General features: G+C 44.5%; 1 protein-coding gene across 2 annotated transcripts in view; it reads right to left on the bottom strand.

Moving 5' to 3' along the window:
* The window catches only part of MCF2L2 (MCF.2 cell line derived transforming sequence-like 2), a 382,435-nt gene that overhangs the window by 48,401 nt on the left and 319,065 nt on the right, over window positions 1-14,969 (bottom strand). For both annotated transcript variants that reach the window (XM_088456383.1, XM_088456384.1), the window contains exons 26-27: window positions 9,504-9,610; window positions 5,262-5,357 (exon numbers count right to left, since the gene is read on the bottom strand). In XM_088456383.1, the coding sequence (XP_088312509.1) occupies window positions 5,262-5,357; window positions 9,504-9,610 (203 nt within the window). The remainder of the gene's footprint in view (window positions 1-5,261; window positions 5,358-9,503; window positions 9,611-14,969) is intronic.

The following is a 14,969-nucleotide window of genomic DNA, read 5'->3' as shown; positions in this document are numbered from 1 at the left end:
GTCTCTCCAAATATTACAAGCAGGCAAATCAAATACTAAACCAGAGACTCCTCTTCTCAGAGGAATCCCACAGAGAGTCTACCATGCTGTGCGATGCCCATCACAATTGAGGATGTGGGTGGCGCTGTGTCTCTCGGCCTGTCTACCCCTCCTCCGTTCCTGGCGGCTCCTTTATGCGGCACAGCATACATGATGTCACGCCATGATGTCACGCCACTGCAGTGAAGAGGTGCACACTGTGTGCAGAAGACAAAGGAGGAGGTGAGAGGCTGCTGGAGGGACACAGGTGAAAGGTTGCTGGAGGGACACAGGGGTAGGTGAGCTGCTGGAGGGAGACAGGGGGAGGTGAGCTGCTAGGGCCGGATTCAATTAGAGGCAAAAAGTGCCTTTCGGAGGTAAGTTTCAGCGGATTCGGACTTTCAGCCTGTTTTCAAAGTGTCTCCATATTCAATTCCCGGACGATTTCGCCTAAGTGAAAAGTCAATGCATTGTAATAGGCGGAAAAAAAAATCTATTTTGGGGTACAAATGTGGGGAAATGACTCAGAACCCTTGGGACAGCACCCCAAAGAACAAATCAACAAAAAATTAAAAAAAAATTACCTCAGAACACACCAAAAAAATACTTTTATTTTGGGGGCGAAAAAGTAAAAAGTGGGGGGACAAGCATAAAAACTATTGAAATAGACTTCTTGGGGTCTGCAAGGATGGTTCAGGTGTTTTTGGGATTGCAGGTGCATGTAACAGGTGCGTTCTTGACATTTTTTAAAAGTTCACTTTAGAGACATTAAAATATGCTAGCACCCATTTTCATGTACCCCAAATTTGACTAGACTACTTATTTTCACCAAAATTTACTGCTTTATGCCATTCTTCACCACTTTCACAAAAGACGCTGCGATAAATCGTTAAACCATCACCAGCGAATTTATCGTACTTATTGCCGGTTTTGGTGTGATATTTTTGCCTATTCCGGCAATGCGCGCTCCCATTTTTCCCAAAATCCTATTGCACAACAGGTGAAAACGCACACGTGTGATAATTTTTCATGGCGAAACTGGCGAAAATTTCTCCACATTTTGGGAAATCAGTATGTACCCCAAAAAAAGCCTAACTGACATAGGAATTCAATAGAGAAGTGTATTAATGGTCGTAATAAAAGTATTTTGGGTTCTTAAATTGTGTCAATTGGCTGTTATATGTGTATTTGCATAAATGCTGAAAAATTATAAAAAGCAAAAATTATTTTCAGAAAATAACTGCTGGACATAAATTGGGGGTGCATTAAAATGGGTGCAAGCATATTTTTGTGTCTATAAAGTACACTTTTAAAAATTGTTAAAAAATAAACCTGCTACAGCCACCTGCAATGTTTAAAACAACGGTCCCATCCATACAGCCCCCCAAAATACCAGGCACACTACTTTAAACCCATTTTCCAACACTTTAATTTATTTTTTGCTCAAAATTGAAATGTAATTTTTGACCAAAGTAAGCTAATTTAAAAAAACTTTCTGGCAAATTTATCATTGGGGGGGGGTCTAAAGGGTTCTGAAACAATATGGATTTTGCATTTTTTTTCACCTGCTCTGAGATAGTGAAAACATATCGCTAGTTTCGGTCTATGCGATAATTGAATTACACGAATTCTAAATTATCGCGAAAGAGATAATTTATCGCGAAAAACTGAGCTTATCACGTCTAATTGAATCCGGCCCTATGTTTGTCAACTTTTAAAAAATAGACCCCGGGAGTATACCAGAGGTGACATACAGTAGTAATGTATGGGGGAGGGTGGTGCTGGGATCACATCTGTGATTCAGTAAAGTAGAGTAGGCATGTACACTGAAGATGTGATGTTACTACAACCTGCTCTCATATTGTAGCCAGGCAGTTATCCTGTCTTGTATTGCAAATAAGTTGTGGTCTCACTGCTCCTCCAGCTCCCCATAAATAAATCACAGCTACATACTGAAGGTGCTAGAAAAATCTTTTGCTGTGCACCTACAGTATGCACGGTAGCCCACTCCTACCCCCTCATCTAATCCAGAAATAAACCACATTACATAGACTATTTTGCATACAGTAGTAATGTATGGGGGAGGATGGTGCTGGGATCACATCTGTGTTTCCTGCCACCCACTATTCAAAGCTGCAAATTGGGTCACCAATCCGCCTAGACTGCACTAAAAGGGCTGCTTACTTTCTCCAAGATAAAGAGGAACTGCCCGATATTGTAGGTGCTAGAATTCTTTTTTGCTGTGCACCTACAGTATGCAGGGTAGTCCGCACATACCCCCTCATCTAATCCAGAAATAAACCATATTACATAGACTATTTTGCACCATAAGAGCAAATACATTTATTTATTTAAAAAATTGATGCTGGTACTTAACAAAAAAAAAAAATACAAAAAAACTATACTGTACTACTTTGCAATCATATATAGCAAAAAGCAGATTACAACAAGAGCACACTTTTTACCTTGAGTGTTTTAATGTTTTTCACCAATGAGCTCAATTAGATCGTATTGCAGATGACAATATCCTTATCCATGCTCTTGTTAAATATATATACAGTATATACTAGCTGATTTACCCGGTTTCACCCGGGTAGATTTTAGATATTTATTGTTTCCATTTCCATCTCACCACTCCAGTAACACATTAATCCTTCACTTCTATAGTAATCACTGCTATAGTAAGACATTTCCCTCCCTCTCCTGTGTACTAACACATTACACTCCCTCACCGCTGTAATAACACATTATCCTCGCTCACCTCTGTAGTAACACAATTCCCTACCTCGCCCGTGTTGTAAGTACACATTCAACATTCCCCTCCCTCACTTCTAGGGTAACACATTCCCTTCCCTCACCTGTATAGTAACACATTTCCCTCCCTCATCTGTGTAGTAACACATTCCCCTCCTCATCTCTATGGAAACACATTCCCCTCTGACTGCTGTGGTAACACATTTTCCTCTCTCACCTCTGTAGTAACACATTCCCTTCCCTCACTATTCATATAGGTGAGCCACACTAACTGCCAGGGATGTTTGTCAGCACTTGGGGTGATAGTTGGTGTTTAATTAAGGAACTGTGCTACAGCCACAATGAGACAGTCAGTCAGGACATTGCACAGGGGGAGGAAACATTTTAGCCCCTTTCAACCCCTTCCGAGTCGAATTTAGAAAAATCCCTTCTTAGGGATGTATTCAATTAGTTATGCACACGCGATAAACTTTTGCCTGCCAGAGTTTTTGCCTACACATTGTGTCTTTTAGCCACGGAAACTTATCATGCGCGCCCCCCGCTATTCGCCATATTCAATCCAAAGTACGCGAAAACGGAGACACTAGAAGTCAAAAGAAGCGAAAAGTGGTGTCAGAATCGGGGAAATCAGCGTCTTTGCACAGGTGAAGAATAGCATAAAGCAGTTTGTTTGAGTGAAAAAAACCAGTCCTGTCAAATTTAGGGTTCCTGAAAATGGGTGCAAGCATGTTTAAAAGTTGCTAAAGTGAACTTTTAAATAAAGTGAGATTGCACCCCAAAAAATGCACCTGCAATCCCCAAACTACTTGACCCCTTCTTAGTGCACCCCCAGAACCTTATTTTGCTAGTTTGTGAACTTGTCCCCCACTTTGAGTTTTTCGCCTCCAAATTCAAAGTACTTTTTTGGGGTGTTCTTAAGGGTTTTTTTTAGGATTTTTTTGCCGCAATTGTCCTCTGGGGACCTGTTGCAAGGGTTCTGAGTTGTTTCCCCACATTTTCTCATACGCGAAAAGCGAACGGAATTGAATACAGCGATACTTTTCCGAAAGGCAAAAAGTCGCAACCGGCGATACTTTTTCGTGGATCTCATCTTTCCGCTTCTAATTGGCCTTTGTGGGAACCTATGTCATGGAAGGAATATACTCCCTGATTTTCATGTTTCTAGGTCCAGGAGTTTGGGCTTGATGAGTCAGTCAGTGAGGACATTTGATTTTATATATATAGATTGTATTGGAAGTTGAGAAATAAAGCAGGCAAAACGGTGTTCAAAAGCACAGAAGATAAACAAGGAAAACATTATGTTGTACTACCCTTGCAATTTTATTGTACTTGGGATGTACTGATTCCTTCGTAAGAAATGGGGTGGGTGGAGTGATGTTGAACCAGATAAAGATTTATTCTATTATAGTGAAAAAGAGATAAAAGTACAGTGGGCCTGATTCAGAGCCGGACGCTATTTGCGGACGCTCGTTCAGAAAAAGGGACTGTCTATTTAAATTGAGCGCTCGCTCTTTGACGCCTCTATGTCTGAGCGAGCGAACGAAACATGCGCTCGCTATTTTGTAAAGACGCCCCTTGGCCGCTCGCATCATTCGTCATCTCCGCTATTTATTAGATTAATCGAGTACATCAAAAGGCGTATGAACTGCTCGCTATTCTTGTGGTAGCATTTTCCTACCGCAATCATGCGAGCAGTTCAGGCTAAGAGACAACCAAGTGACGTGGTCGATGACGCTGCTTTGTTAATTATGCACACCCTTAAAACGCCCGTTTTGACCGTTTAGCACGCCTGCGTTCGGATCTCCACTCCCCGTTTTCAAGCACCTTCCCCTGTTACCACCCACAAACGCCTCATCCTGTCACTCAAATTAGCAGGCATTTGCTATTTTGCGAGCACACGATTTCCGACCGCACTGACTGGTTGGTGCATGCGCATTACAACCCATACGCATGCGCAGATGTGCGAACATCGCTCGGAGCGAACGAGCGGCCGCTTACGAGCGGCTCTGAATCAGGCCCAGTATTAGGAGAGAAAGACCCAGGAGACACATTTGTCTATAAACCGCCTATTATATCTCTGTAGCTCATCAATCTTGCACAGTCGGGAAGCCGGCGGTGGGCATTTCGACCGTTGGCTTCCTGACTGCATCCCTGCAGAACCACAATGGCAAATATTTTCTAGTTACAGATCACATACACAAATACAACACAACAAATCTTACTCACAGATACAAATTATATTATTTCAAAAGAATGTATTACCTGACTGCAAAAACAGTAATCACTTCCTTATTGGCAGGGTCACGTACTTGCATGCAAATACAGGCTATAAAATACCTTTTATAAGTATATTACACATTTGATTAGCAAATGTTATGTAACAAACAATGAGACAGTGAGGTGAAAGGCTGACAAGTGATTGTGTGATGTGCACAGGTCCACAAATGCGTGCAGGACAAGACGCAACAAGGTGCAAATGCTCCGTTTACCTTTGGGCGGAACTCTGCGGTTCGAAAGACCCTGTAATGTGAATCTCTTTCTAGCAAGCGCAGAGCGCTCAAGGTTATGACTGGCAGGAATATCGACTAGGAGAGAGGGAAAGGGAAAGCAGTAAAGCAGGGGGGGAGTGAGGTTAGTTGGGTTAACTGGCAAGCAAACAAAAGGGAAGGTGGAATGGAGATGTGCTAGAAATTTCATTGGATAAAAAAATTGCAAATACCAAAAGTTTGAACTATAAAACAATTAATATAGTATTTTGAAAAGTTGGTGCCAATTTAAACCGAATAAACCATCATCTTCAATGAAAGCTCAGAGAAGTGACTAGTTCAGTCCTTAACAAATATACCTAATTAAATATTAGAATGAATGGTAAGTGAGTGGATATCATGTCTATTTAAACCACTATGCCCTCTATGGGCCTCATTGCGGACCTGATCCAGAGTCACATACAAAACAAGCTGTTTGTATTAGTATTATTATTATTATGTTTTCTTTATATGCACCATGAAGTGTACATAGTTTTTTCCAGAGAGAATTACAAAAATACACATTCTACACATTATGAAAATGTTTACAGACATTACAAGGGACAGAATAAAACAGTGAAATATTCAACTATTCAAATAAAACAGTGAATATAAAAGTCAACTAAATGAGTGACAGTTATTAACAGTAGCACTCAGTGACTAAGTGCCCCGGGAAGGGTGGACAGAAAGGATCTGAGTTCCTGATTATGACTGGGAATCCATTCCATACAAGCATAGTGCAGGGTGAGAACCAAGATGAAGAAGGGCCCTGCATGTGAGAGCTCACAGTCTACAGGATTGTGTGTGTTTGGGGGGGGGGGGGGGGAGTATAATTGGGAGATCAACTAGGAAGAGATCATTAGGGTGGGCAAGGGGTGACTGTTAATAGTGTGAGGAGAGCTGCTAGGCTTGAATTAACAGGTGTGTTTTCAGAGCACGTTTGAAATAAAGTAGGCTAGTAGACAGTGTGTTAGGGTTGGGAATTGAGATGTACAGGAAAAGAGTAGAATAGGAGTCTTAGAAGTGGGAGTAGGAGGAGGTAATCGGCAGGAGGCAAGGCAACACTGAAAAAGAATGGAAAGGGCGAGAGAGGGTGTGGACTAAGATGAAGTCGGAGATTTACGAATGGGAAGAATAATGATTGCATGTTATGAAAGTACTTTTGAGGAACTTAAATTGTAATGTGTGTGGGAAAAGGAGTCCATGAAGGAGTTGAAGAGAGTAGAGGTTGGTTCAGAGCAACAAAACAGGAACATGAGATGAGCAACAAAATTGAGAATAGATTTAAGAGTGAAGAGGCAGCATAAAGGAAGACCACGGAGTAGATGTTGCAGTAGTCCAGGAGGGAGATAACAGGTGTGTGAACAAGAGATTTGGTATCCTCTAAGCTGAGGAAGGGTTGAATCATAGAGATGTTGCGAAGGTGAAAGTGGCAGAATAGAAAGATAGCATGAATGTGGCATGTATAATTTGAGGATGACACCCAGACAATTGACTTTTGGGGCAGGAAGAAAGAAGGAGGAGGAAGAGAAAAGGGACCCGACAGAGGTGTTAGACAATAAGCTTAGTCATAGACATGCTGAGGTTAAGAAGCATTGGGATATCCAGAGAGAGATGGAAGTGAGACAATTGGAGATGTGAGAGACGGTGGAGGACGGGAAGTTAAGCGTGGATAAGTAGATTTGATTCATCAGCAAATCGTGGTATTGTAGACTGAAGGAGATCAGTAGGTGTAGAGAGAGAGAAAATTAGGTGACCAAATACAGAGCCTTGCGGAACACCTATAAGAAGACGAAGGGGATGGCGTAGAGCGGGAGGTAGAGACAGCCATGAGTGAGCAGTATCACGGAATCCAAGAGAGTGGAGGATTTTGAGGAGGAGGTTGATCAAATGTTTCAAAGGCAGCTGATGGAACCAGAACGGTGAGAATGGAAAGTAGGTGACAAGATTTAGCAAGGAGAAGGCCATTAGTGTCCTTCTTGATTGCAGTTTCTTTAGACTGAAGGAAGCAAAAGCCAGATTGAAATGGATCAAAAAGGGAGAGGGAGTAAAGGAAAGTGAACAGTCACTGGAAGGTAAGTGGTTCCACAAGTTTTAAAGCAAAGTAGAGAACAGAGATGGGGTGGTAGTTACAAAGAGAGACAGAATGGGGAAAGGGATTTTTAGAATGGGAGAGTCGGGGGTGTATTTAAAAGAGGAGAGGACAGTACCAGAGGAGAGAGAGAGAGGTTAAAGAGGTGGATATGTAAGAATCAAGAGAGAGGAAGTGAGAGGGAATGGGATTGAGGAGGTAGGTGACTGAGGATGTGAGGAGGGAATGGACGGTTAGAAGGATGAAATGGTGGGTTGGCCAGAATTAAAAGTTGAGGAAAGAGCTTCCGATATAGCACAGTTTTGCTAAGGTGTAAAGTTGTGCCTCATAGCTAGATTTACTTGTTATTCTACAGATGTGTCTATATACATCTTACCTACAGTACGTGCCCTACAAGTCGCGTTAAACATAATGCGTGAGCGCTGTGCGACTCTTTATAACAGAGCGTCTTTTTGTGCAACTATTTCCCTTTGAATGTGTCTTATTAGCACAGTGATGCTAATAGGAAGCATAAGCAGCTTCTGCTGACTAAAATGATATGCAGCATTCCTATATTACAGTTTCAGCGGCTGTGACACAGTAACGTAACATTTCGCATGCAGATACACCCGCAGTCACACACAGAATATAGGCTTGCCGAATATCATGTTAGTCAGCAGAAGCTGCTTGTGCGTCCAATTTACATCGATGTGCAAATATGATGCATTCAAAGGGAAAAAGTCACACGAAAAAGGCGAAAGGAGCGACCCGGTCATGCCACGGCGTGGCCCGACTAGAAAGGATGTAAGATATATGTGGACACATCTGTATATTAGGCCCTATGTTGTGCATTCACATGGATGTGATATACAGTATTATAACTGCATAAAAACTGCCTCGCTGTTCTGAGCCAAGTCGGAGGAGTGATCAGCTGGTGGCTATCCATACTGAATTAAAATCAGTTATTGAAAGCAATGCGGACATGCTGCTGGATGCTTAACTACATCACGAACTGCTTTGGCAATAACAAACATATTGAGCTGTGTGGCTATTTTTGAAACTCCTGTTTCCTTCATAAATACAGTAAATTACAATGTAAAATTTTTTTTTAGGGATCTATCTACTAAGCCTTGGAGAGAGATAAAGTGGACGGAGAAAAATGTACCAACCAATCAGCTCCTAAATGTCACTTTACAGGCTGTTTGATAAATGACAGTTATGAGCTGATTGGTTGGTACTCTGGACCTCATTCAGAGTCGGTCGTTGCGGCCGCTCGGTCGTACGCAGCCGATGTTCGCTAAACTGCGCATGCGTAAAAATTCGCAATGCGCGTGCGCAAACTAGCTGTTACGATCAGAAATTGCTCTCCTTGAACACAGCCAGGTCGTTAGTTTGAGTGACAGAATTAGCTGTTTGTGGGTGGTAACAGGGGAAGGTGCTTGTGAACGCGGGAGTGGAGATCTGAACGTGCCTGACTATGCGAGGGGAGTTTAATGGGAGTGCATAATTAACAAAGTAGTGTCATGGCACACGTGACATGGGTGGTTATTACACTGACTAGATCGTAGTGCTTAAGAGATGGTATGGTCAGCCTTTAGCTCTGCGATCAGCTCCGATGGATCCCGATGGTCTCGATTAATCCTTATATCCCTGGAGATTACGTGTTTTGTGATCGAGAATGGGGGCGTGTATTTAGTCTTACGACCGCTTCTTACCCTCAGTCGTTCAGCTAACGATCCCATCTTAGCGACGCAACTTACGATCGCATCATTTGCATATCCGGGCCCTTTCCCCTACGACCGAGCGGCCGCAACGACCGACTCTAAATGAGGTCCTCTATCTCCATCTACTTTATCTCCCGCCAAGGCTTAGTATTCCTATATCTCTAAATTTGCAATATAGTATTGCACACCAGAGAGAGCAATAACATCCGTTTCTCAGTAAGAGACTGTTTTGAAATCACTATTAAATAAGAAATATGTGCTCTAAAGACAAATACATGTTTTATAAATGTGGCTAACAACCAATTAAAAATAGATGCATTACCCAAGGACAGAAAAATTTTAATTTACACATAAGAATATTTTTTTATTTGATCTCTCTATGACAATATAACCTGATACTTAAAGCCATACCTTTTGTATGCCTTCCAGCTGGACTTGAAGTTCTGTTCTTGTTATTTGATGTTTTACGGCTGGATGATTCTGCTTTGGTTTGATTGTTCAAAGATGTTTTATTTGACCTGGTCATTAAAGTAGAAGAGCAAGACAATGTAACATTTTTAAAAAGTGAGTGCGTGACCAAGGGGTAATGAACAACATCTCAAATTAGTCATCCTAAATACAGAAATCAGTCAGAATCAGTTCCGGTGTGTCTTTCCTGGAGCATTAAATTTTTTCTTTGTCTTGAAATGAACTGTAAACAACATAAACCTGGCAATGTATAAAATGAGAAAGACAAAGGCCCTCATTCAGAGCCGTACGCTCTGAGCAGAGCGCACACTCTGAATGAGGGCCGCCCGCCATAATTATGGAGCATCCTCCTGGACGCTCGTATAGCTGTGGGTCACCACCCACAGCCTATACGAGCGTGCAGTTTGATGGCCGCGATGGTCTTGACCATCGCGACCATCGCCACTGCGAGCCGGAGCCTGCGGTTGAGTTTTTCAACCGCAAGGCCCGGAGTGATTTTGGCTCTATCAGAGCCAAAATCACTCCCACTGACATCACTAGTGATGTCAGTGTGCCGGCTTATGACGGTAGGCGTTCCCTTGGGAACGCCCCCGTCAGGGAGGCACGCCCCCGGCACGCCCACCAAAGGGGGCGTGCTGTCAATCAACATCGACAGCACGCCCCCTTTGATCAGACACAACGAGCGAAGGAAAGTCCTTCGCTCGTCGCGTCTGGCGCATGCGCACGACGGAGCTCCCGCCGTCGTGCGCATGCGCAGTGCACAACATCGACCCACTTGCGAGCGGACAGCCGCTTGTGAGTGGGTCTGAATCAGGCCCAAAGTTTGGAGCTCGCACAGGATAAACATAGAATTATTACATCCCTAAGTTATTAACACTAACTACAGTAGGGATGTTTGCATAGTCAAAACCAACTTGAGGTAGTATTAAACACCAATAGTTGTGTATAAATAGTGGGTTGGTGGTGCTCCCCCGAGTCAGAGAGTCAAGGAAATATTGAAAGAGAAAAGAAGACTCGTTGTTGGGAGCGGTACAGGATTCTGAGTAATGCTAAAATATAACCTTTATTCTAAAGCCTATAAAATATGTAGGATTTAAGAAAATCCAAGGAGTAATGTATACAAGAATAGTACAAATATTACACAAAGAAAAAACATATGACATACATTGCATAAGTGAGTATGCAGACTACTATATAAATTCAAAGAGAAAAAGAAAAAGATGTGAAATACGCTTGTTATGTATCAATACATAATTCACTATTACAAATGAGTCATATCAAAGAAATAATTTATTTCTCAGTGAAAGTGAGAGACAATCGGCAAATTTTTAGAAAAGAGAATTATTTTACATATCTGTAATTGATATATGATCAATGAAATATGTGAAAAACTAATTGGTTTTGATCATATAATCAGCAACAATGTTGCCGTTTTGTCCCCACCTTTATATTTATTGCGTATAGTATTAGACAATAATGAAGTATCTTAGCACAATAATAATACAGTCATAATAAAAAGTCAGCATTTGCCCAACACTGGAGTGGAAAATGAGATATGGTAAGATCTTACCTTTATTATCTCTACGAAGTCCTTAGGATCCACAGGGATACCGAGGGGGATAGGGCTTGGCTCCTGCCACGGGGCACCACATAGTTAAAATCTCCATCCCAAGATGCACCGGGCCCCCTCCTGTACCCCGCACCCAGGCCAAGGCACCTCAGTTTTAGTATCAAGACATAGACCGGGAGAGAAAAAAAGAAGAAAGTCTGGAACACACAAGATTCACATTGTCATAGAAAAAGGGGACAGAAACCGGCGACCAGAACAACACCCTATAGAAGCCCATGGCGTCACGGCGGGCTCCCTGTGGACCCTAAGGACTTCGTAGAAACAGAGATAACAAAGGTAAGTTCTTACCATATCTCCTGTTTTCTACCTCAGGGTCCTTAGGGATCCGCAGGGATGCCTTGGGGATGTCCCAAAGCAGTATTCTTCAAGGGAGGGGACGCTCCTGTGCCGAGAGGAGAACCCGCCACCCGAAGGAAGCATCCTGAGAAGCAAATGTGTCAAAGGCGTAATGCTTGATGAAAGTATGGACAGAGGACCACGTGGCCGCCTTACAAAGCTGAACAGCTGAGGCGCCACGTCAAGCTGCCCACGAAGGTCCCACAGATCTTGTAGAATGAGCTTTCACAGAGGGTGGCACTGGAAGCCCCTCATGAGTGTATGCCTCAGAGATCGCCATGCAAATCCAGCGTGCCAAAGTCTGTTTATTGGCAGGCCAACAACTCTTATGAAATCCATATAAGACAAACAAAGAGTCCGATTTTCATAAAGAACTGGTATGGTCCACCTAAATTTGCAGAGCTCGTACCACATCCAAAGAAGCCTCACAAGCCAAGAGATCAGATGAAATAAAGGCTGGGTCCACAATTTCCTCGTTAATGTGGAAACTAGACACTACTTTAGGAAGGAAGTCGGGACGGGTATGAAGTACCGCCCTATCCGAATGAAAAATTAGAAATGGGGGACGACACGAGAGAGCCCCCAAATCCGGGGCCTTCTGGCTGAAGCAATAGCCAAAAGAAACACTGTCTTTGCCGTAAGTTATTTCAAATCCACAGAACCCAAAGGTTCAAATGGAGGACCCTGGAGCGCCTTCAGAACCACAGCCAGATCCCATGGAGCTACCGGATGGACATAGGGAGGCTGGATGCGAAGGACACCCTGCATAAAGGTACGGATATCAGGCAGCGTAGCAATCCTATGTTGAAGCCAAACCGACAGGGCAGAAACATGCACCTTCAGTAAGGCGAGGCGTAGACCTAGATCCAAGCCAGTCTGTAGGAAAACCAACACTCTTGATATCCGAAACTCGTGAGGATCATACCCTTTAGGGCGACACCACTCAAAATAGGTATGCCACACCCTGTGGTAAATTCTAGCTGAAGCCGGCTTCTGAGCTCGTAGCATGGTATTCACTACCACTCTAGAGAAATCCTTGGACCTCAAGAGGGAAGTCTCAAGAGCCACGCCGTCAAAGATAGTCGACTCAGGTCCGGGTAGAGACAAGGACCCTGCTACAACAGGTCCGGTCTCTGAGGTAACAGCAATGGAGTGTCGATGGACAGACACTGAAGATCCGAGTACCAACTCCGTCTGGGCCACGCAGGGGCCGCCAGCAGGATCTTGCCTCCTTCCTGCCTGAACTTTCGAATTACTTGAGGCAGCAGGGAGAACGGCAGAAACAGGTACGCGAATTGGAAGTTCCATCGTGCCGACAGAGCGTCCACCAGGAGAGCTCCTGTGTCTCTTGTTCAGGATCCGTACGCCCACAGTTTGCGGTTGTGACTGGAGGCCATGAGGTCTATTTTGGGAAGACCCCAGGAGTTGGAACACCTCTTGGTGAAGAGACCATTCCCCCAGGTGTACATCGTGGCGGCTGAGGAAGTCCGCTTCCCAGTTGAGCACACCCGGAATGAAGACAGTCTAAATGGCTGGAAGATTGCCTTCTGCCCAAGTCAGTATGCAGGACACCTCCCTTGGAGCCCTCCCCCAAGGGGAGGCCCAGCCCGTCAGGCTGAGGGTTTGTTGTCCGGCTTGGCGGCTGGACGTCTGGTGCTCCAAGCTTGTTTCTTGGTCTTAGCAGCCTTTTTGGGGCCTGAAGGTCTCGGAAAGGACTGAACCTTAGGTTTTCACGGAGGGCGATAGGGCCAAAAGGATGGATTTTTAGACCCAGACGGAGTCGGGACTGAAGGTAGACATGCAGCTTTGGCAGCCGCCAGCGTGTCCACTATCTTGTCCAAAGCTAGCCCAAACAGGACCTGCCCATTGTAGGGTAAGCATTCCAAGCTTTTCTTGGATTCAGCGTCCGCCCTCCAAGAACGTAACCACAAGGAGCGTCGAGCGGCCACAGCCGCTGCGGAAATCCTAGAAGTAAGCAAGCTCAAATCCAAAGCTGCTTCGTTAATGTATGTAGCGGAATCCCAAAGGTTACCCACTAACACCACCTGTTCGCTGGTACCCTCAGAAGCAAATGATGCCTCCAAAGCGTCGCCCATCTTTCCATAGCCTGGGCCACCCAGCAGACAGCCATAGCTGGTCTAGATGATCCTCCAGCGAGGGAATAGATAGACTTAAGGCACACCTCCAACTTACGGTCTGTAGCATCCGTCAGCGAAGACATAGACGGTATAGGCAAAGTTGCGCTCTTTACTAAGTGCGTCACATGGGAATCCACCTGAGGAGGAGACTCCCATTTAGTGAAATAATCTTCCGCAAAGGGGTATGCACGGGCCAGGCGCTTGTGAGGTTGAAATCTTTTTCCCGGAGATTTCCACGCCTCCTCCATGTAATCAACTAGCTGACCAGATAGAGGAAAAACAGCTGCAGCTCCTTTAACCTCCTTAAAATAAGCATGAGTAGGCTCTACAGGTAGGTTGTCGTCAGTAATTACCATGGCTGCACGGACTGCCAGTATGAGACCTGGAATGTAAATACTAGACTTAGCCTCTGCCCCTGCATGAGGAGTGTCAGTGTCCGACAGATCTAGAATTTTGCCCTCATCAGACGACCCGTCATCCTCATCATCCTGTGTGGATAGATATGACAATAATGGTCTTTTAGCAGGTCTATACTGATCCTGCTGAGTGTTCCGCACCCCAGAATCAGACAAACCTGGGTCTGCTGGAGTAAGGACCTGTTGCAGGGGGCACTGCGTCATTACTATCGACCCTGGAACCCCTAGAACTGGAGGCGGGACTACCGCCTGTTGTGCGAAGCCCAATTGGGGAAACGCAGGAGGGACTGCCAACCTATTTACAAGGACAGTCAAGGCTTGTGCAAAACAAGCCCAAGGTGGTTCCTGAGAGGTGCCTGGTACAGCAGATGTTCCATCCTGAAGTACCGCCCCCTCCCCCACACCTGCTTTACATCTGGAGCAGGAAAATAGGAGAGGTGCTCCTCTAACAGAGTCCTCACTGGACATAGTGGTATGTGACACTCTCTCACAGTAATAAATCTTAAAACTATGAGGCAGATTCCCACCCAGACAGTACTGGCACTGAGGGCTGGTCAGTAGGAAGAAATAGGGATAGTTAAAATGGCTGACAGGAGAAATAAGCAGACACACAGCACTAGCACAAAGTCACATACAATGCAGAAATCACTTACACAGACCTACACCCTGGCAGTGATAGCGCTAAATACGCTGACTTGACTGAAGGAGAGGTATGTAAGGGGCACCCAGGCTCCGCACCCTGGACCACAGCATCTGACACATAAGATGGCCGCCGGAGGATGAAGGGAGGCGGGCCAGGGGAGGATCACTGTCTCAGCCCGCCAAAACCTCAATGTAAGGCGCTGGAGAGCAGTGATGGGGAGGAGCCTCCTGTGCGCTACAGGGAAGG

This window comes from Taudactylus pleione, unplaced genomic scaffold (assembly GCF_031769625.1).
Source record: "Taudactylus pleione unplaced genomic scaffold, aTauple2 ptg000702l, whole genome shotgun sequence".
NCBI classification, from domain to species: domain Eukaryota; kingdom Metazoa; phylum Chordata; class Amphibia; order Anura; family Myobatrachidae; genus Taudactylus; species Taudactylus pleione.
This window is presented reverse-complemented; position numbering and strand designations above follow the sequence as displayed.